This window comes from Cyanistes caeruleus, chromosome 6 (genome assembly GCF_971803275.1).
Source record: "Cyanistes caeruleus chromosome 6, bCyaCae1.hap1.1, whole genome shotgun sequence".
Classification (NCBI taxonomy): Eukaryota; Metazoa; Chordata; class Aves; order Passeriformes; family Paridae; genus Cyanistes; species Cyanistes caeruleus.
In genome coordinates, this window is record NC_141706.1 from 48,467,836 (window position 1) to 48,494,314 (window position 26,479).

Here is a 26,479-nt window from a genome sequence, read left to right on the forward strand (position 1 = left end):
CGCATCTCAGCCACACACATGCCACCCAGGCAGCACTCAACACTGCTTGTCAGCAGTTGTCCTCTGACCACCTGCTACAGCAGGGCAGCAAGAGCTAGCCCGTGTCCAAGCTTCACATGAAAGCCCAGAGTGCCAGGACTGTAGCTGTAATATGCAGGACTGAGTCCCTGCCTGGCAAGAGCCAGGCAAATGCAAGGAAGAAAAAGAGATTTGCGCAAACTAATACTTTGAAAGAGAGTGGGGAAATACCATTCCTCTTGTGCAAGCTTAACAGAAATTCAGCAGTGTCCAGGGTCACCCAGACCCACCTGGCAGCAGTCTCCAGACATGTGTTAGAGGATCTCTAGTGCAATACCAATTCAGAGAGCACGGTTCCAACTGCTGGGCCACTGATCAACCTACATCCTGCAGCTCCCCAGTTATCCAGAAAAACAACAAACCCAAACTCTTAGAAAAATGTCCATGGATCAGAATGCTGCTTAAGCAACAAGGCCTACCTGTGCCTTCTGTATGAAAGGTAGAGACCTGTAATTACATAAATCCACAAAGAGCTGCCCAGGAATAGCGTCAGACCTGGAAGGATTAGAATTGAAATAGAAAGTGTGTGGTGTTGGAAGAAATAAAAATTTATTTTTAAATAAAAAAGTCATCCAAAGGAATAGCTACATTTCCCTTGCTTCCCTGAGTAATATTTAAGAGGTGATGGAGAGGAAAGATTCTCATCTTCTATGGAAATAAGTCCAAAAATCTGAATTCTTATTGCAAATGTTACCAGTATCAACTAACACTCTACAAGCAACTTGCACAGCATAACAATATATTCAGTGAGTATTCAGAATACATTGTTATCTGAATTGCCAGTTTCTTCAAAGACCTACAGAGGCAACTTTAACTCATATATTTTCTTTAAACAGAGGACAGACTGCCACAAAATGTCAGCTGTTATGCATCCCAAGCAAAAAAAAAAAAAAAACAACAAAAAAACCCAACTCAATTATATTTGGAAATATCTATTTATAAAAGACAGAATGTTGGCCATTGATTTTCCTACCTGGGATCTTCAAAATCCTACAACTACTCTAAACCTTATTTATATGTAAGTAAGTGATTTTTAAAATAGATTTTGGACTAGTCAGTGTGGTCTAAGGTTTAAAGGAAAGGGCTGAGAAACAGGAAATGTGGGAGAATCGGGTTGGATGAAAGCCTGGATAAAGGCCTGTGGTTTGTTTGCATGATTTTTAGTTAATAACAACGGAGATTGGGTGTCTCAGAAAATTCAAAAAAGTGAAAGAGACCTTTTTCCATCAAAAAAAACCCAACAAAACCAGAAACCTTCATATGAAGGTAAACTGAACTTGTAAATACTAATGGAAAGTAGTTATGTGTCTCATCACTTAAAACTTGAAAGGAGAAAATCTTGAAATGAGAAAACCCTAGAAACAGTTCTCCAGGGAATTCTCTCTAGAATCAGAGAATCATAGAGCGTTAAGTGTTGTAAGCAACTGCAGAGGTCATCTAGTCCTAAATGCCCCTGCTGTGGGCAGGGACACCTCCCACTAGCTCTAACATGACCTTGAACATTGCCAGGGTTGGGGCATCCACAGCCTCCCTGGACATCCTGTTTCAGTGCCTCAAAGTAAGGAATTTCTTCCTAACACTAGCCTAAATCTACTGTCTTTCAGTTTGCATCCATTACTCCTCGCCCTACCACTACAGTTCCTGACAGAGTCCCTCACCAGCTTCCCTGTAGGCCCCCTTCAGGTACTGGAATGCTGCTATGAGGTCTCCATGCAACCTTATTACCACCTTTGTGGCACCTGGGCTTGCTCCAACATGTCCCTCCTATTGGAGGCACCAGAACTCTATGCAGCACTCTAGGTTGGGTCTCCCAAGAGCAGAGTAGGAGCAGCATCACCTCTGTCATCCTGCTGGTCACACCTCTTTTGATGCAGCTCAGGACTGGATTGGCTTTCTGGGCTGTGACACACTGATGGCTCACGTTTTTTCATCAACCATCACCCCAGAGCCTTTTTCCACAGGCCTACTCTCAATCACTTCTCTGCCCAGCCTGTAGGTTTGTCTGGGATTGCTGTGACCCAGTTGCAGGACCTTGCACTTTGCACTGTTGAACTTAATGCAGTTCACACTTGCTCACCTCTCAAGCACGTCAAGGTCCCTCTGGATGGCACCCCTTCCCTCCAATGTGTCAACTGCAACACTCACCTTGGTGCTGTCAGCAAACTTCCTGAGGGTGCACTCTACCCCACCAGAGACACTGAACAGTATTGTCCCCAGCACCAACCCCTGAGGGACACCACTTGTCACTGGCCTCTGCATGTACAAGGAGCCACTGACCGCAAGACTTTGTGTGAGGCTATCCAGCCAGTTCTTCATCCACCAAGTATTCCTGTGTCAGTTTGCAACAGGATGCCCTAGAAGGACTGGACCTGTGACTCTAGCTGAGTGCTCTTGTCCTCTCACTGATACTAACCAATGATGCAAAAAAGAAAGCTGTACAAATCCTTTTAATGTATTATGGAAACAGTTCTTTACAGTTCTTTTACTGGTTTCCCAGACCTACTCTTCTATGTGAGATAGGTAGATGAGGTCTAACGTGTTTTGTAATGGTTAACCTACTTAGGGCATGTTCAGATATTGTTTTGTGTGTGTGTGTGCACAAAGGTCTGATCTTTTGACAAATGCTTGGAGAGCTGCCCATTATAAAGGCAATGTTTTTTTATTTAAAGGAGACACTCCAAAGATTCAGGAATAAGTCTGCAGAAATATTAATTATTTAAGGTAAAGAAAAGGCTAATTTTTTTAACATTCTACTGCTACACTGCTGATCCCAAGGCTGTTTCACTTCTTTGGTCCTCTCTCATGTTTACCCTCCTCCTAAACTTCAGACTGACACTCTCCAAGCAGTTGAAGGAAAGAGCAAGGCAAGTAAACCTACAACATTTTGATGACTGCTGCCAATAAAGTTCATTTGTTTTCTGCTTTTTTCTTACCTTTTTTGCTGAGTATTATCTAACTTTAAATTAAATTTTAATTGTTTAAAGGTCCAGACAAACTTTTTGCAAAAAATATGTTTACTTCTCACTGAAATATAATAATTATTTAATGTTAGCTTACTAATCATGTTAGTATTTTTGATTAATCACTATTGTTGCTTAAACTTCAGGCTTTCTATTGTTCTATAGCTAATGTCAGATAATATATAAATATAATAAATACAATATTATAATGTCAGATGAGTTTTCTGAAAATTTTGTGGTTTACAGCTTATTTGTCTTAACTTTGTCACAATTATCTAAGTTTTTTGTTGTCTAAAATGGCAGTGTACAATGTCCTCCTTAAATATTACACTTTGAGTGTGTAGAGTGTAAAAACACATTTTCCAAACTATGTTCTGTTAGGGTAACAATCATGTGAGTCTGTAGGGTTACTGGAGCCAGAGTTCATGGATTCTCATGAAGGAGACATTCACTTGTAGGATTTTACTCTCTTTCACTCATTCCTTCATATTCTGGCAAATTTACCTATTTAGGGATGCAGGGAGAACACAGAAGAAAGAAAAAAAAAAAAAAGTTAGTTTCAGCAAGATTCTACAGAAATAACTAGATAGATAGTCATAATGAAAGTCTGGCTGGCCACAGGGTTGATTTTACCCATGGCAAGAAAAATCTGAAAACAGAGATGTACTATTTTTTTTCCTTTAACATGCTCTGGCTTCTTATGGAATACTTCCTTTAAAGAAGTCATCCTCCATGTTCATGTACAATGCTTTCATCCTTACAATTAGAAAACTGATAAAGTCCTTGCCTGTGGAAAGTCCTATTAAAGTTTGCATTATGTGGTTGCTTTCTCAGGAAAAAATATGCTCATTTGCAGGTATTCAACAGCTTACACAAGTGTTATTTTTCCTGAAGATTTCTACTTCAGAATTGTTATGCACAAAATATCAGATGAAAAATGTCAGTCATGCTTGGTATGGCTATCCCCTTTTGTTCAAGTGTGATCATGTCTTCTTTTTTTACCATGGGAAAAATTCACATCTGTGTGTCTCTGTGTGGATATATCTCTATTCTTTACCACATTCTGAAATAGCAATGTAAAATGTCTTGACATTTTCCACAAAAGAAAAAAAAGCAATGAAAAAACCCAACAACTTTGGAAAGAGTTCATGGCTGGAAGGTTTCTGGGAAAAAAAAATTCACAGAAGATTGTGTTTCAAAAGAGAGTAATGAATAATGGAAAATATGAACTGTGAAGTCCTATTATATCCGTTGTATTTACATTAACTACATTTAATTTTTTTAAGCACATAAATGCTTAAGAAATTTTAATCACATTTTAGATTTATTTGTAAATTTACATACTGCCCCGAAGGAGACACAGATTGCTGCATTCTGTTGTGGCTCATGTGCATCTCTGGTTCAGGCTGCCAGGAGTCAGAAAACAAACTAAGTAGTATGTAGTAACTAAATTTGCAATAGAGTTATCCTCAGGACACTCCACTGCATTTCTTTTAACACACTAAGATAGGAAAAATAAAGAGAGAGTGATTTAAAAAAGTCTTTATGTTTGAAACTTAGCACTGTTTTCTTTCATTCTGTTAAAAGTAAAAATTATATAGTCTAAGCACAATTGCACAGTTAACAGGAGTATCCTCTTAGATGCCCAATGTATTCAAAATAGGTATTCCAACAAATGTACACAAAAACCTTTACGACAGTATGTGAAAGCCCTTTTCCTTAATAAAAATACCACTATTACTTCTGTTTTTTTCTTCAAAATTCAAATATCACCAACTTTACACAACAATTCTTGTTCTCCAAATATCAGAAAAAAAGATGCTACATCTTCATCTATCTATCTATCTATCTATCTATCTATCTATCTATATTTTCAAATTGAATTCTTTATTGCATGTCAACGAAAATATAAGTCTACAGTAAACTTTAAGTTACATCAAAGTATTGCCATCTGTTTTTTTATTCTATTGACAATACAAAGAGTTTTAAGATACATTTAATTAGAGCATGATCAGTGATTAAGTATATCATGAGTTACAACATATGGTAGTAGTCACAATTAAAAAAACCAGATACTTCGGTTCCTATTTATCTGTCAAGTGAACTGGTTTATCTGCTGATCATAAATGAATGTCAGATGTAATCTAATGGCTTTTTAATAGAAGGAAGCTTGACAAAATACTGGCAGATGGTATTCTGGGTAATGATCCAGCCTGCAGTAATCTCAGTAATGACTTATCTATTTACCTGGCCCCAAACAAAGAAAGAAAGGAGGAGGAAGGAGGGGCCACAAAAAGATTAAAGTAGCCTGGGCTGCTTTGGCATTGTAAATGTTCAAATCACTGAAGCAGCACATTCACTTCTGTAGTGGGAGAAAACATGAAATTGATTAAAACAGTATAAATGCAACAGGAAGATCTTCCTCCTCCGCAGTTAGTTTGGGAATGGAAACTTACCTAGTTCTCATGGACTTTTTTTTCCTGTTGTTGCTCTGAAGTGGTCAGTTGAGGGGAAATTCTGTCCTTTAAAGAAAAACATCTCATCGCACCACTGGGCCACCCCAGCAGGCTTTTTCTCAAGGAGTGGTGATCCACTCCAAAACAGAGGCAATAACATTAAGGAATGCTTTAGAAGCCACAAAGAACTGCCATGTGGCCTGAAAATCTTCCTTTTGCCTCACACTGACGTGGATCGTGATATAAGACAAGGATTATTTTTCTGCTTCCCTTAACAACTCACAGAAAAAACTCTAAGCAGCCATCATGAACTTTAATAAGTAGCTCCTGGCTTTGTCACAGTTAAGAGTTTCATAAACCTGAAAAAAATACTTGTGAAATTCCTTTTCAGATACTGAAAGTTCCCCTGAAGTTAGAATTTTATGTTCTAAGTAAATACAAGTGGAAGCCTCGTGAAGATTTTCATACGTAACTAAACATATAATAAGAAAACCCTTGCAAAAAACATTAAATAGTAAGTCCCATTGGATAAAAAAGATCTGTCGAATTTTCTTCTCTCCAACCTCACCTACTGTATACTTCCACTTCTGAAAATCATGCTGGGAAACGTTGATCTTTTCACTTGGAAATATCCATCCCAGTATAAAAACAGGATGACCTGAACTTCAGCTCAGCACCAATGTCACACAAAGTAAATTAAGAGGTCACTACAGTCTACTCAGGAGGAGTTGGACTGTTTGCCATGGTACTGGATAACAGAGAAGCAGCATTATATTGGGGTATACATATGTTGGTGACAGGCAAGGGAAATATCCTGAGAAAAGAGCTCTGATGTTTACCTGCACTTTCAGTCAGGCATCCAGCCTAGCTGTTTCCAAATTAGTCTGTAGTAGAGATGTACTTCTGTTTTTCAGGTGCTTTGAGAAGCACAGGTGGCAGAGTTGTGTTATTTTCCATTAGGTGTGTTCAGTCTTTACGTGAACCACTGTGGACAGCTTTAGCACTGCTGTTCAGCCCATCTGTGAAGATCTGCAAGAACCACTTCAGAGACAATTTCTGCAGCTAGCAAAAATCTGCCATTCCTTCCATCAGCTACAAGATTTCCTTTTTCACAAAGCTAGTGATTTTCATTTCCAAGTATAATTTATCAACTTCTGATTTGGAAGGACTGGTCTAATTTCCTGTGAATCTCTGAGGAAACCTCAGAAAGATTTGTCTCATAAGACATCTGCTCAGGTCTTACATATGGGAGACACTGACACTGACTGAGGGTGCTCAGACCTTCACTCTGCATGAGGCTGGAGAATTGTTACGAGTTCTAAAAGGCTGGCAAACACAGGGAAATACAAACTCTGGTAGCTAGGGCTGAGCTGAAAACCTTTATGTTCACTCCCAGTCTGCAGAAAGCTTTTTTGTGTTGTTACAATCTGTCTGGAAAGCCAGTTTTAGCTCTGCAGGCTGGCATGCAAAAAATTATGTTTGAGAACAAGCCCACATGCAGATGATGTGCACTGAGAATACACAGATAAACAGAACAAAATACTGTATTCTTCCATATCGCACTTGACCTTCTGACAACTGACATCCTGATGAATGAAGACTTCAGCTATTCTGTAGCTTTAACTCCACAAAACCAAAGACTGAAATCTAACTATAATCACCATAACCAGTGATATGACAGGTTCAAGAAACATGAGAAGTCAGGTGCAGGAAAGATATAAGGAAAAAAGAACAGGGTTCAAGAACATCAAAACCTGATCAACTCCTACTGATAAGGCTTTTAAGAAAACTTCCTATTACCAGCACACCTAACGAATACCTAAGTCACGGTAGCTTTTCTGTGGTAAACAAAAGTATACATATTGAAAATATGGGGAATACTGACTCAAAAAGAACATTTTTCCTGCCTGCTACTTCTTTAATTTTATATAATAGGCACTTAGAGACAGCTAAAACTTTTGATACATTCATATGTTTCATATATATCACCTAAATTGGATTCTCCTTCTCTAGTCAAGTCACACAACAAGGCTTACAAATCCTTAGGCCCTAAGGATTTGAGCATGAAGCCCCTTCAAGGTGTTTCCATTTCACATTAGCCCTCTGAGACATATTTAAGGTGGTTGATTCACTAACATGAACATTAGAAGCACACAGGCATATATAGTGAGTTGACTTGAGATTACAGATTTGTCTGTAATCAAAGTTTTAAATAAAGATTTAGGTCCTTCGTTTGAAGACTATATTCAGAAGTTTTATTATGCCTCAGAAATTCTCTGTTAGAAAGTAAGATCTTGAACAGTAAACAATCATCTTGAGATACAGCTCTATAGATAATCCTTCCTTCCTTCCTTCCTTCCTTCCTTCCTTCCTTCCTTCCTTCCTTCCTTCCTTCCTTCCTTCCTTCCTTCCTTCCTTCCTTCCTTCCTTCCTTCCTTCCTTCCTTCCTTCCTTCCTTCCTTCCTTCCTTCCTTCCTTCCTTCCTTCCTTCCTTCCTTCCTTCCTTCCTTCCTTCCTTCCTTCCTTCCTTCCTTCCTTCCTTCCTTCCTCCCTCCCTCCCTCCCTCCCTCCCTCCCTCCCTCCCTCCCTCCCTCCCTCCCTCCCTCCCTCCCTCCCTCCCTGTCTTTTTCTCTCTCTCTCTCTCTCTCTCTATTTCTCTCTATTTCTCTCTTTCTCTCTTTCTTATCATCTATTCCAGAAATGAAACAAAACACTCTCACAAATATTTAGGAACATCCAGAGCCTAATTTTTGTTAACAAGTTATTTATTAATGTCCCTATTTTTTAATAAAACTGTTATTTCATCACACCTGCCTTCACCTGATTTACACAGCTGTAAAATAAGAAGCAAGACCTGAGGGGTATTTTTTATTTCTTCCAGAGTACTGAGTAGTTCCTCATAACAATGATTGATATAATGGTCATAATCACTAACAGCCAGGTTACAGGAAAATTCACACAACTCAAAATTCTCCTTTCAGTACTTTTAGGGGTTATTTTTGTGATGTGAACTAGATAATCTTGAGAGAGTTACTTATTTGATTGTTTCAAGGGCTATAAGGTATACTGTAATGAACATTTCTGTTTGGGGAACTAGGATATAACCTTTTTTATGCTTTTTCTTTTGGTGATTTGTTTAGTTTTTTTCTCACCTATATTCATAAGCAGTTCTTAGATGCAGGGTCCTTTAAAATTTATTGTAACAAAAGATGACAAAGAGGGAATTTCTAAAACATAAATAAATCACAAAGTGAGTTTGTTTAAAAGGTGCTGCACACTTTTAATTTGATTTTTTTTTCTTGTAGCAGCTATTCAGCTGTGGTTTTAATTTTATTTTTGATCTTTTGCCTGTACGTTGAAATGGGAGTGGCATTTATAGCTGACACATTCATAACCAATTTGCCCAGGTTTCGTGTGCTGTATACAGCTTGGCATGCTTTCTTCAAGCACTTTTCTTTTTTTTGAACAGTACAATTCTGTGCAGGCTCAACTACTGTCCTTGTAGCTCTCTTTTTCCCTCCCCTTTACCTTTCTTAAGAGTTGAGAGTAGTCAGGTAGTAAATTAGCTCCACCACTTATAAGGGACTCTGCTTGTATTGCTTAAGATCTAGTCAGGGTGGCATAAGCTTTTGTATTAAATATAGTTCTAAGTTTCCTTGGTCAAATGTCAAGATTCCACTGTGTATTAGCAATGAGAATAAAACACAGAAAGAGGTATATTTTCCTTTACCGTTTATTATAATACAAGAAAAACAAATCTAGAAAGCACATTTCATGGAGCACCATATTGTAACAAAATTTTGCTGGCTCTCCTGCAGTGTATTTTTGACATTTAAACAATGACACACACATAGTACACACAGGCACCTACACCACGGCAATCTTGTGAACAGACCCAAAGAGACGCCTCTTTCAAACACAGACACGCTAAGGTGCACAGAGAAGTGCTGGTGTGAGGGCATCTGAACACTAACTGAGTTAATCACTCTTTTGTTAGTGATCTTCATAAGCACACAAGCCTCCGCTGTCTCACCCCAATCCCTCTTCACTGAGGACTCCAAGCTGGGCCCAGCTGATTATGGATTTGTCACAGACGTGGTGTTGAGTTGTACAAAACTGGCCAATATTCCCTACCTGACACCTCTTATTGCTTTGGTTATAGTACTGAATGAAAGTCTTAAAAACTCTTAAATCTATACTCCACATCACAGAAAAGCCACTTTCACACATGCAGAAACATAAATTCCCTCTGCACACACCTGGCTGCATAGCACAAATACCTTTTTGAGAAGTGCTGTAGGTTTCCCCACCAAGATCACCTTCCTAAAAAATCACTGCATTTTGTTTTTCAAAGTGTTCAGACAGTTGTTTAACAACATATTTTGTAATATATTTTCTTCTTTTTAATAGATGTGGCATGTTTTCCTGCTGCCTTAAATTTATGTCATTGTCTACACAAGGAAAGAGCAAAATGCTATAGTTTCTCATCTGCACAAAATGTTTTACATTCCTTTTATACAGTGCTAAATACAGATGCTAAGCACAGAACAATGTAGAATGATAGCCCAGAACAGCTTTTTACGTTGCTCAAAATGAAAAATACTGGAGGTTTCCCATACTAATGTTGAGACACAGTATTGGGGTCTCTATTATATACAGCAGCCTTCCAGAATGCTTTCAGGCACCTATTTTTTGAGCTGTTGCTCAACATGTATGTCACACTGGAGCACCTCAAGTAATATGGTATAGTGCCCTGACACAGTGAGAATGAGACAGAAGCAAATCCAGTCTCACAGCAGACTAGACCAGGCTAGCACGGTAGTAAAATCTCTACCTGGACCCAAAACAACTGTTACAAAAATTTTGAGCATCTGACATATGGGCATTTTTATTATCAATTGAGGACAATGCATGGCATTTAATTTAAAACCTTTTCAATAAAATGTTTTAATTTTGTAAAAAAAAAAAATTAAAAATTAAAAAGAAAATAAAACACATTATGTTTCTGTCAGCCTCCTAGGAAATTCTTTGCTTTTTTTTTTTTTTTTTTTTTTTCCTTTATGCCCATTTTACTTTGAAGAAAGCCCTGATTTCTGACCAGAAGTTTTCTGGGAAAACCCAAGGTTTTGCAAAATGTGTTTCTGTCTTGATAATCAGTGAGGCTGGAATATCTTTAAATTTTAGGTAGGACAGTCATACATGTTGCCAAAAAAGAAATGAGGTTATTGTGTATTTTTATTTGTGGAATATCAATGTGTTTTTCCCATTTACAGGAGCCACTTTTATAATTCCTGTGTACTATGTGATGAAGAAGCTTACATGAATTACAAAACAAAGTAATGGAAATTCAAAAGGAGAAAAATGGACTTGAAAAATAATTGTAACTTTAGATATGCAAATGGGTATTAACAAACTGACTTACTAATTCCTTTTCCTTCCTCTGAACTAAAGGTATGTTTCAACAGCTGTGTTAAACATTTGGCTAGCATTTCCCATATAAACTTCAATGGTTTAATGAGGAAAAGAAGAAAAGACTTACTAGTTTAAGTTTTACAAAGGCTGTGGAGTTGCTATGGATTAACAAAGTTCCAGATGAGTGAAGAATATGATATAATAAGGAAAAGATGTTGTGCTGGGTATATCAATACAGATTTTCACTTGGATTAATGTCTACATGTTTACTCACCTGAGTAAAAGAACAGTGTAGCAAAAACAGAAGAGATTCAGAGACAAGGAAAGAGTATGAATCTGTAGAAGAATATGAGTTATTGTTTGTCTTAAAAAAAAGATATGCAAATTTCTATATAGATAATATAATGACCAACATACAGAAGAAAAATTGGGATCACTTATGTTCAGTGGTTTAGCATATAACAGCAAGATGAGAATGACATTGAAAAGCAGCCTATTTAAATATGAAAGCAAAAATCAGTTTTCATTTGGTTTTCTTTTAACTTAAATGGGATTTTTTTTTTATTTTAGTAATCCCCACCTCACAAAATATTTAAATCTCAAAACCCAGAATCAGGGATAATGAGACATCAACAATCACTTTAGATGAGGCAAAAATAATATGGGCCGAAGCTAATAAAAAATTCTGTAAGTTAAAAATTATTGCACCTTCCCCTGAAGCATCTGATACAGTCAGAGGTAGGACACTGGATTAAATAAGCCATGTAGTTTGGCTATGTTACTGTTTCTATGAGAATAAGTTTTAAAAATTCAGTTATATATCCAAGTTAGTCATGAGGATCTGTAACAATCTTCCACACAGACCAATGCTTTACAGTAACATTAATGAATGGTAGGACAGGGTAATTATTATTTGTGGTCTTAAAGGCCATTTATATGTGCATGCATATGTATACACGTACATAAAAATGTATTATATGCATATGGATGCATATATAAATGCACACACACAGAGACACAGGCCTTCTGAGAAGTGAGGGTCACCAGGAGATCTGAGGAGCAGTCTTTACACCCTTCTCCAATGCACATCACCAGCCATGTAAGTGCAGTGTCTATGTTTAACACTGTGTGGAGGAAAATGTGAGAAGAATGGGAAGCATGAACCTGAGTACGGGAGAAATTACCCATGTTACTGTCATTATTTCAGATCTGTGCTTGAAAACACATTTCCGAATTCCTCCTACATTGGCTAAGTTGACCGACAGCCAAGCTAGAGGAAATACACAATATTAATGGACATTGTGAAAATTAAAACACTTACAGATTTTCTATCCTTTCCTATGTCAGTATCAACACATCATATTCCTGACGATGTTCAGGATTAGAAATTAAAAGAACTAATTTGATTTTTGACACTTATTTTGTTTATCTGTTTCATGTTTCTGCCAAAGATGAGAGAAAAATTGGATAGTCCATCTCCATATGGGTTTTCATTTGTCAGCTCTAATAGGTTAGCTCATTGTAAATCTGCCTCTTCATCAGACTTGATTAAATAATTTCAGTTCTAGAAATACCTAAACTTAATGCATACTCTAAGTTCACAGTATCTCTTTCAACATAACAATTAATTCCTCATACTTCATTCATATGAAAATTCTGCCATCTTTTACACTTACATTAATTCAAACTGTTTGTCCTCCCTGTTTCTCTTCTGGGACGGTTTTCAAGAACATGAGTGAAACAGACTATCAGCTCATCCAGTAGCAGAACTGCAGCTAATAAATTCTGAGGCTGCAAACAACTTAACTTTCAGATTAACATAGCTATAAACTAGGTTCAGGTGTCTAAGACAGTAAAAGTCAGCATGACTACATTTAAGAAGGTAAATGACAGGATAGGTTTCCATTTCAATGAGGTAAAATTGTGCATAAGTTCCCCTGTCCCCCAAAATACACCTGCAAGGTCATTATCTCACATTAAAAAAAAAAAAAAAAAAAAAAAAAAGAGAGAGAAATAAGTTATTTTTTTTAAAAAGAGCTAAAAGTGAAATTACCATAAGGCTATTGCTAGACAGAAAGAGATGGAGGTGGGTAAAGAAACGGACAAGAACCAGAGAACATTGATAAATGTGTGTTGTCAGCTCTCAGAACAAAGGGTTTGGTTGGCATCAGCTGAGTTTTGTCTCATGATGCATGCTCTAGATGGTTCTCAATGCTGTGTCACAATTAGTCCAGGTATTTCAAAGAGTAATGGGCTTATTTGATCACTTTTTGGTCCAACTCCATAGATTTTAACCCCTTTCTCAGCAGGCACAGGCCTGCACACTGGATACAAACATGTAAGGTAGCATTACATAGTTAATATGCTGTGCAGAGGTGTCCACAGAGAGTACAAATACCAGCAGACAAAGGTTCATCTTGCTCTGAGCAGCCAGTCTGCCTGTGCCATGCATTGCATGTGGGTCCTGAAGTCTCTGAACAATAAATTTTCTACCAAGAGAGGAAAGTCGCCACACTGCACTGCGTTTGTATGCAAAGTAATCGCAAACCCCTGCTCCTCCCAGGTTCCTTGCATTGGCCACAGGGGCCAGCTTAAAGAAGCATTTCTGATTAAATGTACAGCACTGCCTTTCCATGGAATGCCTTCCTAGCAGAAATGCTTTCTCTGCCTCACCCTAGGACTGGGGTTTCTGGGAAACAGGTCTTATCTAACCACCCTACCTGCTTGCCAGCAGCATCTTTTTGGAGAAGCCTGTTCATCTCTTTTGTCCCATAGCAAGAGCAGGAGTGGAATTTTTTTTTTTTTTTTACTTGACAATGTTTCTGTGGAGCTAGATTTTTTAAATTTTCTTTTCCTAGTTAACATTCACTCGACATTGTTATCAAATGTGTTCTCCTGCAATCATCTGAAAGATTTTATTCAAAGTAGCATAGGTTTTCTTTTTTTTTTCCCTTTTGCATCACCTTAAAGGGACACATCTGGTGACATAACTCCTGTGGAGAATGGATTTCATCTTTTGCTGAAGTTTTGTTCCAGCCAAAGCCGGACCTCTTGAAGGTTGTAGAAAAAGGGGCCTTTGCCCCCCAGGTAGGCAATTTTTTGTCTCTGCACAATGCATACTCGCTCAAATGAAACCCCATAGGCCACATTGGCATTGTTGTCCATGCAGTCAGCCACCACTTGGCACTGAGGTGGCAAAGAAAAGTGCTCTAGGAGCTGGTGAGCAGCTGCACATCTCTCTTCCTGGCTTCTGTGTTTCTTAACTTCAAAAGAAGAGGGAGAGATTCCAGGTGCAGCCCAGCCATCTGATGGGTGAGCTTCATCGATGTAGACCAACAGAAAGTCAGCCACACCAGAGAACTCCTCCACCAGCTTGCTGAAGGCTGACAGCTGGCTTGTGAACGGTGGTCAGGTAGCTGAGCCAAAGTTGACGACCAGTGGCCGCTCCGAGTTGGCAAAGTCCAGAAGGTGGCATTTGGTTCCACACTTGCCACCAACATTCTTCCAGTTGCCACTGCTGCCATCACTGTCTTTGGCTATGTGGATTACACTGGAGTTTGGGGCTTCTCCTCCCAGTTTGACCTGATGGCAGAACAAATTAAAACATAGCAAGTTAGTGTGACTTGCTTGTACGGCATCCTTATGACTACTCTCTTCAAACAGTCACCTGTTCAGAGTACACCTAACGAGTCACACGGCGACAGAGCAAATCATCCAAAGCAGCAGCTTCAAAATGGTCACCTTGTCCACCTGCGCTCACAGTTCTGGAAAATGTGGTATTTCTGACAAATATGCTGCTTCATTCATGTTAGAAAATTTGATTAGAGATCTGTCCTTTCCACTACACAGCTGGTCCTGTCCACCCTTATGTACTTGGAGACTTGTATTTGCTTTCAGACAGACTACTTCAAATTTCTTCTAACTTTCCTCTGTGACACGTAGGGCTTTTTCCACTGACATTTTCCATGAGTTCTGTCTACTTGTTTCACATCATCCTTGAATCTCACTATTCAAAACTGCAACAGCGTTTTCACTAATTTTCAGTATAATCAGACAATTACTTTGTGTAATGAAGTAGCTCACAGACTACACCTGTTTATATATTCTAGATGTCTGCTTTTTATGAGACAACATGACTGTTTTGGAAAAACAGTAGCCTGTTGATTAGGGATTAGCTAGTAAGGTGTTAGAAAGCCTAGGTCCCTTTTCAGTAAGCAAACTGCAGTTCAAGATATTTTTCCAGTTCTCAAAAATCATTCTGCATTATATTTCTGATCTTCATGACATACACAGTGCCTCTCAGTTTTGAGAGATTTGCAGATTTGTATATTCTCTTCCATCCTGCATTCCAAGAATGAAAACATTCAAGAGTACCAAACACAAGAGATCTCTGTAGATGCCCACTTAATATATACACTACTTTGACAGTGAATCATCTAAGATTGTGCTCTCTAAAATTTCTTCTAACCCCTTTGCAGTAATTTCATCACTGATTGAGTGACACATTTCCTTCTACCGCAGTGTTTCTGTACAAGATGATTGGGGAAAAAAACATCAGGAAAAGGGGAAAGTTTATTTCATGGCGTAAGTAGGATGAGGTGAAAATTAAGTGTTCTCAGCTCCAGCTTCAGATCTAAGTCAGACCCAAAAGGCAGTGGTGGAAAGGTCATTTTGCCTGACCGTTTCTGCTTGCATGTCTATAGAAAAAAAAACAAAACAACAGGATAAAAGCAACTCACTGAAGGGAATGCCAGAATAAGGTGGAGCCTGCAGAGGGCTCCAAGATCCTTAGCTGATAACTGCTATAAAACCACAAAATATTATTGCATAATTCAATTAATTTTTAATGAGCTCTGCCACAGCAATTCCTATGTCTCCACATTTAACATCAACCTCTAGTACAGCAATGCAATTATCCTTTGGTATTTTCCTGCCTCTTTCTATCTCTGTCCCCTGACTATTTGATTATTTTCAGACTTGCTGCTTTGAAGGAAACACACAGGGCCAAATTCTGAAGTCTTTTACATTTCATGTATTTCTTTCTGAAGCTACACTGCAATTAAAGTCTATAGAAGTTTACACTACATGAGACTGATTTAAACTAACTAAATAACTGATTTTTGGTGCACTTCAATTTTACACTGCATTATAGGGTATCATATGCAATATAAGAGTCAAATACAGTAAGAAGCTGAGTGAACAGCTGAATACTGAACTCACGCAGTTGCTGCTGAACATAGGCAAGTAAATTGCTGACACTGGATCCTCCATTTCTCCCTTGGAAACCTGATATCTTGAACAAAACTGTAGTTATTCATGACTGCATTATTTCATCAGAATAACAATAGAAGCAAGAGTCTAATCAAAGAAAAGTTTGTAAGACACAGTCATTAATGCTTCCAGACTTTGCAGCTATATGAGAACATCTCACAGCATGTTGGCACATGATTATGAGCATTATTTTGACCCTTTTCAATAGGGAAGATTGAAACACAACCGTGCCACTATTCTGACTCAGAGATCAGCAAGGAGGAGAACTACAGAAAGAAAGGTGTCCTGAGACAAGCAAATCTCACCAGGCCAAGTATGTGGTGATCATGCCACTGGAAGCACAGGATACGCAGCTGCAGCACAGTCAAGAGAAACAATGATGCTCTGGGAAAGCAAAGCCCATTTTGCCCCCATCCCTGTAAACCTTCATCTGCAGTGTTGTTATCTGCTAGAGCACTGGTAACAGTTCAAGAAATGCCTCAGCTTTGTCTTTGAAAGCAAGAGGCTTGAAACAGCTGAGTTTAGGACCTGATGTGTGAGTGTGCTGTCCACCGAACTGAAAGAAAGAAAATAACTACATTCCAGTTTTTGAGAAGAAATTATCTGTCTGGAGAGGCAGGCTCACAGTCTCAGGCCCTTGCATTTAAGAAGTAGTGTGAAGCATCTTACAGCATTTAAGGCCACCTACACCTTAGCAGATAGTCTTCTGTTCAGCTGTTGATCATTTCCTCTGCCACTCTGTGACATAAGGTAGGTAAAGCAGGAGTAAGGTAAAGGGCTGCACCTGAACAAAGAAATGCACAGGTGAAGATCATGTGGCATCCATACAATCACCCTGAGAGCTGCACTCAATCCAGAAGCCAACTAAACAATTCTTCAATTTGTGCTAAATTGGTGACTACCAAAAAAAGGGTCATCTCAAGAAACACAACACATGCATATCTACACAAACACTAGATCCCTTTTTACCTAGAAATCTTAACTGTTCCTGAAGACCATACATGCTTTTTCAGAGCTAGCTTGCTCTAAATGTGCCTTTTGGGCAAAGCCTGGCATGTACTTGTGCTTCACCCAACCCCCTAGATGAATAATGGACCTCACTATTTAAGAGTGTGTGCTCATGCAGTCAAAGAAAAGAAGTAATGATATGTAATATTTCTCACAAATCAAAATTAAACAATATACTTTGAATTTCTTATATTTGCTCTCACTCTTCAGAGAAGAAATAAAATAAAGGTAAAAAGAAGTACCTATAAATCAGGAATGAACAGAGCTGCTTAGGACCAAAAATAATATCTGCACAGCTCTTTCTTTCTATTTACTCCTCAGGTTTTTTTTAACAAAACTATCATGACTGAAAATATCTGGCCACCACTCTTGAACTGAGAAACCACAGTTTTCTTCTTGATCATTTTAAGCAGAAAAAGAGGCTATATATCATAAGCTCCTCATTACCAATTCCTCACTCAGGTCTACCAAACCTTTAATTTCCTAGGCCAGTTTGCAAACCCTGAAGAAACAGACTAATAAAACCACTTCCAACAGACACCAACATGGGAATGCCCTTCAAGTCCTTTGATACCAAAGATGACAACATATTTTCTGTTCTTCAACAATGAAAGTTATTCTGTCTCTCGCACTCCTTATGGACTATAAAAATAGATGGAGTTAGGAAACAAAGTACAGCAAAGCCTTTATCCATCTGTACAGCTATACATCACCTTACAGCAGTTTCTCTTCATTTCCCACAGCCATGAAGAAAGTCTCATGGCCGCAGGTTACCTATCATTTTAATTTTTGTTTCTAGGAGTGCTTGTGTTGGGTTTTTTCCCCTTAATGAGACATCCTTGCCAAGCAGGCATTCACGAGGCATTTTCTGCTCTTGTAGAGAAGTAATTAGGTCGGTGCCTTGTTCCATGCCAGTGTCAGGCACTCCAAAAAGCAGCCCTGCCCAGTCGTTAATGCTTAAACATAAGCAGCAGCGGCAGATCCACTAATTGGTCTTGATGAAGCACTGACGTTCCCAAGGGACTGTTTATTTCACCAGACTCTGAACCGATTGACACAGGATGACAATATCATCCTTGCTGATCATCTGCATTGTAGGCCTTGGCCATCTTCTTTGTTGTTATTTATTGAAAGAAAAAATAGCTCTTGGAAAAGAAAATCAACGCAATGAGAAAACAAACAAAAACACTCATGTATTCAGCCAAACTGCTTTTGAAATCTTACACAAAGGCAGGCAAAATATAAATTCTGAGAAACAAACCAGCAGAATTCCCCTCACACGCAATCCAGCATTTCCATAATCACGTACTTTTGTGCGTGAATATTTGACCATTCAGTGCCAGCCTTCTGAATGAGGTAGAAACTGAGCAGCCTGCAGGCATCCCCTCCCACACAGCCTGCGTGGGACACGCAAGGTAGGCCAACCAAATCTCCCAGCCAGCCCAGCCATCAGCAGGGGCAAGCAGCAGCACCAAAGCAGCGACTCGCATCATTTGTGAGAATTTCGTGTTTGCCTGACATCCTGTTCTCAGTCTGCATGCAGAGTAAAAAGGGAACAAGACTGCTGATGCCTTAGCACACAGCCTGCAAAATGAAGGAGACCTGGGAGCAGGAGAGAAAGCCCTATTCATAAACTGCAGGCCAGAAATAGCACATACTGCTAAGTTTGTAGTACATTTTCCGTAAGAACTATGTAATGCCCCATGGACAAAACATTGTCTCCTCATTTACCTCCTCTTTTTTCCCCGTTTTGCTTTTATCAACTTCAGCATAGCCTTCCTGGGACCCTGTGCACTGGAATGCAGCTTTAATTCCCTGCATCAGGGATTTCCATACAGTTTGGCAGACTCATCAGGTTGTGTCGATTCCCGAAAAAAAACAGGCGCTGCCAGACAATTAACAGTTTATGATATTAGTCATTTGAATACGGACATGTTGTGTTTGGGACTGGAGGGCAGTGATTGATAATGAACTGAATCCCAGCAGCCTTTAGCAGTTTTTTTTTAATTCTCTGCTTTGATTTGAACCCATTCAAATCATCCAAATCATAATTTGACTCTGGTTGGCAAATTCCACAAACTATTATTTTTGTTTTCTTTTTTTCATGACCCAGAGTTGTGCACTTGAAAAAAATCACAGCAGACCCTTGTTTGGAGTAGACTATGGGTGCAGGACTACTTCGTTTGTCTTGGGAAGGTAGCAACTTGAATTACTTGAATTGGAGACTAGAGACTAGAATTGGCTCATGCTTTCCCAGAGTCTTTTATTTAGGCTCAGGTATGTGGAGCTGACGAAGGCAAGTGGGAGACAAACAAACCGGGCACAGTCCAGATAAAAATAACTAGTCAAATGCTGCTCTCTCCATTTAAAAGCCACCAGTCCCACAAATGAGTATACATGGCACAAGGAAAGCATAAAGGAGCCTTTGCTTTGCACTTTCTCAGTTAATTTTAGTTCCTGTGACGGGGGAGCCAAGAGCAAGCTTCTTAAGGGGTTTATGTTGCCCTCAAGATGGGAGCATGGCCTACTACACAGTGGCCACTGGAATCTACCTACGCATAGCAGAGGCCCTCACCAGATTTTGTTACTCAGCACGTGCAGAGAATTTGATATTAATTTGGATGATGGTTTTTTACTTTTTTTTTCTTTTTTTTTTTTTTACTCATCTTTATGAGTATGAAATCACAGTGGTGGTTTTGACAGAGAGGGACAGCCAGCACTCAAGAACCATGTACCATCCTCTTCCTGAATACTGCCCACTAGCTAATTTTGTCTATCACAGCAAAAGGGAGTTTTCACAAGGCCTTGACAGCAAAGCAAGCACTCCTTGCAGTCTTTTAACCCATAGGGGTAAAAATGGAACAGTGCAATGAGGTGTGGAAGAAGTGAGTTTTGATCTGTAAAATGAAATTTTATGTGAGAGCCCATGTGGGATGAAAGTCCTTATATTCCTTTTCCTACTCTATGCCAATTTTGCATGTTTGAACTCTCAAGTTCCATGGGACCAACTATCTGCTTCTCTTGTTGGGACAGTGCGTCTTACAAGGGGTCCCTGGCCTAGGCTGATACTCAGACACAACTACAACAAACATGATTAGATATTAATAATAATGAGAAAGTTTTAATAATAATCACAATGACAAGACCAAATCTTGTTGAATTTACATTCCCAGCTTTGCAGGAGAAGTTTTAATTCTGGCTTGGTTCAGTTTTGTTTTTCTCACTTCTTTCAAGCTTGTTCTCATTTGCAAATGTCAGTGAAAACTATTCTGCTAAAGTTGAACTTTGTAAAACCAATAAAGTATTTTTAATACCACACAATGTGTAGTTATAAAATCTGAAATTATACAACAGATTTTCTTTCACAAATTCCCTTTATCACTGTCAAATGCAGAGACACTTCCTTACCTTGCCAGACAAAATAAATACAAACAGTAAGTATGAATGTTGTGTCCTTGTTTCAACCTTTAAAACATTTCCCCAGAAAGTAAAGAGTTACTGGACAGCCAAAGAGCAGGTAGAGGATCATGCTTTTATATTACTTTCACATATATCTTAGTGATAATGTTGTGCAGCATGCATTTAACATGTGAGGTTTGGGACTGTTTTGCTTTGCATGCTGATTTATTTTAGATGATGTACCTACCAGGCAGGAAAAAGCAGCCAAAGGTAATTTAGCTGCCTGCATGAAAACCCAGGCAGATCTCACTGGGTGTTTACTGAACCACTCTACTTGCTGCTACATCCAGAGCTGGGCCTACGCCATGAACCTGGGATCCTGTGCCAGCCATTCCCCTGTGTTGGGACCGTCATGCCAGAGCTTGCTGCTGGCCCATTCTAAAGACAGTAAAAAGCTGTACAAGTACACACACACCCACCACCATCCATCACTCGAGATCCCAGCACCCCTCTGAGGCCCGTGACGCACAGTTACACACGTCTCTGGGTATGTGCACATGTGCACGTCGCCCCCATAGGAACACCACAGCGTTCCTAAATACTGGGCTGCTGCAGGAAGAGGCCATTAAGGTCTTCCCTGTAACTACCCTACTCTGAGGTGGAGAAGTGGGATGATTTCCTCAAGGATAACAATAAAGCTTTCTATGGAGACTATGAATGATAGCTCTGCCTTGCTGAAATGCAGAACTCGTATCTGGTACTGGAAAAGCTCCCAGCACGAAGCCTGACCACTGGGCACCTCTAATGGGTACAACCATAATTTAACCTGGTTTAAAAGCATTTTGAGATAACAATTTCTCACGTTTGGTATCTTAGAATACATATTCATCCCACTACTAAATAAAGCATAGAACTTAACTGGTAAAAAAAAAGCTTTTCATTTTTTTTTCCCCAAAAACTTCTCCAGCTTTTTTTCTCTGGGTTTTTTGCAGATGTCAGATACATTCGGTATACATCCTTTAAGCTAAAACAAACACCCCACTGGCATTTGTAGAAATGGCCTATGTAAATCATGGTTATACCAACACCCTCCCAAAAAGTTGTGGTTTTTCTCTCTCTACAATAGCTGTGACTGCATTCATGTCTGTATGTATGTGTACATACACACATATATATGTGTATACATATGTGGAGAAATGAGAGGGACTGACTCCTGGAAATGTATGCTTATATATGTGCACTTTTGCCTTTTTCTACATGTATGTATGTACATATATAGAGACAAATAGGTATATATAGATCTTTACACATGCAAACATATAAAACTGTAAATACCTACACACACATACATATATAAAAATAATATTTAAAACATTTGCACTCTTTCAATTACAGAAAGTTAGTCTAACTTGACTACTAGCTCTATTTATCTCTGTTATGATGATTAGCTTGGTCCTAAAGACTCCCTTTGAAGACACACTTGCCTCTTGGAAAATAATAGGAGGATGGTCTATAAATCACCAAGCTGGTGGAGTGTAGATAATATCAACACTGAGTCTGATATTGAACTCAGAGCTAAGGAAGTAAAAATAAATATATTATTGATTAGTAAAATTTACATTAAAAATAAACAAGAAAGCAGTTATTTCGATTCTAGAAGGATTTTAAAATGTGGAGAAAACCAGTCATATAGAATGTTCCAATAAAAAAGAATATTGAATATTGAATATACTCTACATACAATGCAACAAACTTTGCATTGTTTCCTCACTGATGGTGTTAATATCTTCAACTGTTGCTAGGTAATCTTGCCTATGAAATAATTGCCCTCACCAAAAAGTCATGTGGAGTAATACTTAACAACAGCAAAAGGCAGAAAAATAGTTGAAATTTGGATGAGCTATTATTAAGGTTTTTCTAGATAATGAGAAAGTAAATCAGAATAGCTTGTTTGAAATATACTCTAACCATTACAAGATCTTATCTTGTACACAGTAGCTTCGAAAAAAAAAAATTCAATTCTGGGACAATACATGCTTTTGAGGCAAAGGTCCTTCTTGTAATAAATTTACCTTAATTCAGAATGTAGTATCTTCCCACAGTGTTTTCCAATATTTTTTTCTTTGAATAGAAATTTCACATAAAATAAAAGCAATTTTGTGAAAAATATTATGAAATGTATTCAGGAAGAATTCTGTGTGAATGACACAAAACACAGTCAAACCAAACACAGTTACTTCTTTGATCCAGTCTTCTCCTGACTAGCAGTCTGGCTCTGCTTATCTCAGACATCTGCAATTCTGTTATTCTACATAAAAAATGATGATTTCTTTCAAAAATATCACTCAATGGAATGAGTTTAAATACCTTTTAAAGTAATTTTCTAATACCTGGCTTCAGCTGGTAAATTGGAGTAACAAGCAAACATGGTTATGTTATCAGCTACATTTTGCCATGCTGCATAATGTCCTGATTCCATAACATTTTAATTTCTCACCTATTGTATCTGAGTAGGCTATCACAACAGGGTAGTTCTATTCAGGATCTAGAAAAGGGTGATTTAAGGAAAAATTTGCTTTGTAGGACATTCTTTGATATATTTCACTATTTCTTGTGCTTCTTAAATATGTTACAAAGCAGAGTATATTTCAATCTTTTTCAAATCTACAAGTACAACTTTTGAGATGAAACTTTTTTCCTATTTTTTTCCTTACAGAAGCAGCAAAAGATTCTCATCTATTGTGGAGATGATGAGTCTTCTTCCAATACTGCTCCTCAGTTCCTTTTGTCCCCTTTATATTATAATTTGATTTCTATGCTTAATTATCTTTCCATGACAATCAAGAATTTCCAATAATCTTCTGTCCTTATGGCCCATAATTCTATTAAGTAAAACAGCCTTTCCATGAATTGTTGATCAGTTCATTCTGTCTTAAGGATAGCCGCCATGAACTACTTTTTCCTCTTTTTGGAACAAGGTAATAAAATTTGGTTGTGTTGATATGCATTTTTCTGCTGAGTTCATTGAGGCACAGAGTTCATTCTAGGAACCTTATGGCCTGATTGACCTGAACAACACAGGTGATTTGATCATGATAAGGGAGAGAATAAAATTACCAAAGTTCAAGGTATGAGTTTCATTGCCAACACCAAAAATAGCACAGTCACCATTCCTGTCACTTCCACATCAAGGATACTGAAAGAAAGGCAAAGCATGACTTTGGAGACTATAGAAAGACATACGATACCTTAATTTTAAATAATTGTGCATAATTTCAGCAAAAAGAGATTGAAATTAGCTCATGGATATAAGGTTTCTTACAGCTTCCCAACTTCTCCAGACCCCAGGCCACATATAGACAAATATGGAAATTCAAAACTTGACTGTTGCAGAGTTGTGCTACCAACTTCCACTGGAGCCTTGACCAAGTGTTAACTGTCCTGCTTTGCCTTGTCTGTAAAATGGGAACAATTGTGTTCAGTGACCCATTTAACAAGGCCACTGTAAAATGTACTTATTTAATGTCTATGAAGAGAATAAAAACAAAGACTAGAAGGGCTAGGAGAATAGTGGGCTTCATTCAGCATTATTTTATTTGGGTAGCCAGCTGGATGATTCCTGGCGTGGCAGTAAGAGGTTGACCCATTTGGCAAAAGCTAAAGTTATTTATATTTGTCTTACACCGAAAATTAATGTCCCCATGGCTCGAGTTTCAGGCAAAGCAGATGGTATTCCATATCACAAAGCCAGCAAACACCACCATCACAAGCTCTTCCCATTTTTAGATAAGAGCAAATACAAAGGGTATTGCAGAGGTGTGAAAGTGAATTGAAGGGAAGGCAATACAAAAATAAATGTATTTTCATTTGAAAATAAATGTATTTTCGGAAGAGTACCGTTTGGACAGGACCCCTATGACATCACATGGAGTATGTTAAGTTAGATGGTCTAAATAAGACAACAAATTAACAGACTAAGCACTGTTTTGAAAGCCACAGAGCTCTGAATCCAGTTCTACTTACTAACTGGGTGGTCTGTTCAAGAAATTTCATGGTTTTGGGTCCACCTTTTCAATCTATAAAAGGGAATTCTAGCTACCTTATGAGACCTGGGCAGTACCACTGAGTAATATTTGTAAGAAATCTTAAAAGGAAAAGTACATGTTGCATAACTGTTACTGGCTTTATTAACTTAAATCACCAGGCAGCTGTCCAACAGGTAGTCAAGTTCATTTTTAATCTCTGAATGTCCCTCTGTCACTGCTTTCATGAAGGAAAAATGTCACTTTTTCAATTTGAGTACAGTTTTACTCTTACTTGGATACTTCCTCCAATATTAAAAGTTAGCCTATGAGTAATAAAAAATGCCAGTGTAATGACAATGGTTCATTTCTATATTTTACTTAAGGTAAAACTACTCTCATAACATAGCTAACATCTATCTATGTAGAGCTCTATCTGAAGATGCAGCCTTTTTATAATAGCTGAGGAGCTCACATGGCAATAATAAACTACAGCTGTGCAAACATCTAGAGAATTTTACAATTACTCTTAAACGAAGATCTTGAAATACTTTAAAAATATGAAGATTATTATTCATGCTGTTGGGGAAACTGAGGCACACCTAAACTAAGTGCCACTGCCAAGGCTGCACTGAGAGCTGGCGCAGGGATGAGCAGCTCCAGCATTCCATGAATCCTTAACCCCGACTTTCAGCTTATACCTCTCCCATCAAACTTAACATGAGAGGGGTGATGGCTCGCACCGCACCGTCATTCCCTTCCCTTCTCCGCTGGCAGGCGGGATGCTCATCCCGGCTCCGGCAGCCCAGCCCGGCGGTCCCCATCCCCCGGACCCACCTGCTTGTAGGCGTCCAGGAGGAAGCTGTTCCAGACGCAGCGCAGCCCCTCCGAGGTCAGCATCCTCCGCCACTCACCGCGCCCAGACTTAGAGCGGCTCAGAAACAGAACCATGTGCTTCAGGAGAATCACAGAGTCATAGAGCGCGAGAAAGAGGCAATTGGAGAAAAAGACCGGCAAGATCTGAAGCGTGATCAGCAAATCCACACTTAGCAGACCCATCTTCCTTGCTGCTTCTCTTCAGCCGGATACCTTCAACTCTTTATTGCTCTGTACCCTCATTTAAAAGAGTAAAGCAAAAGGCATTTCAAAAGCCTCATTACCCCTTTCACGGCTGCTCTATTTAAAATAAACAGAGATAGTTAAGTATGAGCAGGCTGGTTAAAACCATAACTGCACGATACTCATTCAACTGCAAGCTGCTTATTTTTCAGAAATTTAGATGTTAACAGAAATTCTTCTCTTAACCAGGAGACCCGATTTTGCTGAAGAGAGAGGCAGCTGTGTTTTCAGTTCCCTGCAGTTACAAAATTTAAGCTGAGACTGTTAATTGTTAACTTTCCTGCACTATCCCATTGTTTCTCGGATATTTAAGCACTGAACAGTCCTCTCATTTCTGTGTCAGTAAAGCTAGCTACTAGGTGCAACAATACTTTAAAAAAAAAAAAAAAAAAAAAAAAGCTTTATGTACATAAACTTTCTGTTCCTTCCTCCCTGCTTCCCTCCCTCTCTTTCCCTCTCTGCCTCCCCCGTCCCCCCCTCCTACTCTGCGTCTCTGTATTCCTGCCTTCCTCCTCTCGCACTCTCTCTTTGCTATCTGCCTATGGTGCAAAGTGCTCTCCCCTCTGGAGTCCTAGCTTGCTTCCCTGAAGCCTTTTATACATTCCCTAGCTAATTGCTGCAATAGAGAAATGAAACCCTAATCTTAGTAAAGATCTTGACGTCAATGTAAAAGAGGGCTTTACTTTGGCCAGGACTGCAGTGAATAGAAAAAATGAAATTCTCAAAACTTTTTTTTTTTTTTTTTCCCCTTAAG

The 26,479-nt window shown here is 38.7% G+C and overlaps 2 protein-coding genes across 2 annotated transcripts in view; both read right to left on the bottom strand.

Annotated features, from left to right (window-relative positions):
• Positions 1-9,209: 9,209 nt before the first annotated feature.
• Positions 9,210-26,341, bottom strand: DIO2 (iodothyronine deiodinase 2). The gene is made up of 2 exons (XM_023927748.2): positions 25,444-26,341; positions 9,210-14,488 (listed from the first exon to the last, which is right to left on the bottom strand). Exons 1-2 carry the CDS (start codon positions 25,663-25,665, stop codon positions 13,871-13,873), a joined length of 840 nt encoding a protein of 279 aa, XP_023783516.1. The 5' UTR covers positions 25,666-26,341; the 3' UTR covers positions 9,210-13,870.
• The window catches only part of CEP128 (centrosomal protein 128), a 210,430-nt gene continuing 198,350 nt past the window's right edge, over positions 14,400-26,479 (bottom strand). The window contains exon 26 of the mRNA XM_086893505.1: positions 14,400-14,488. The gene's annotated coding sequence lies outside the window, so the exon portion shown is untranslated. The remainder of the gene's footprint in view (positions 14,489-26,479) is intronic.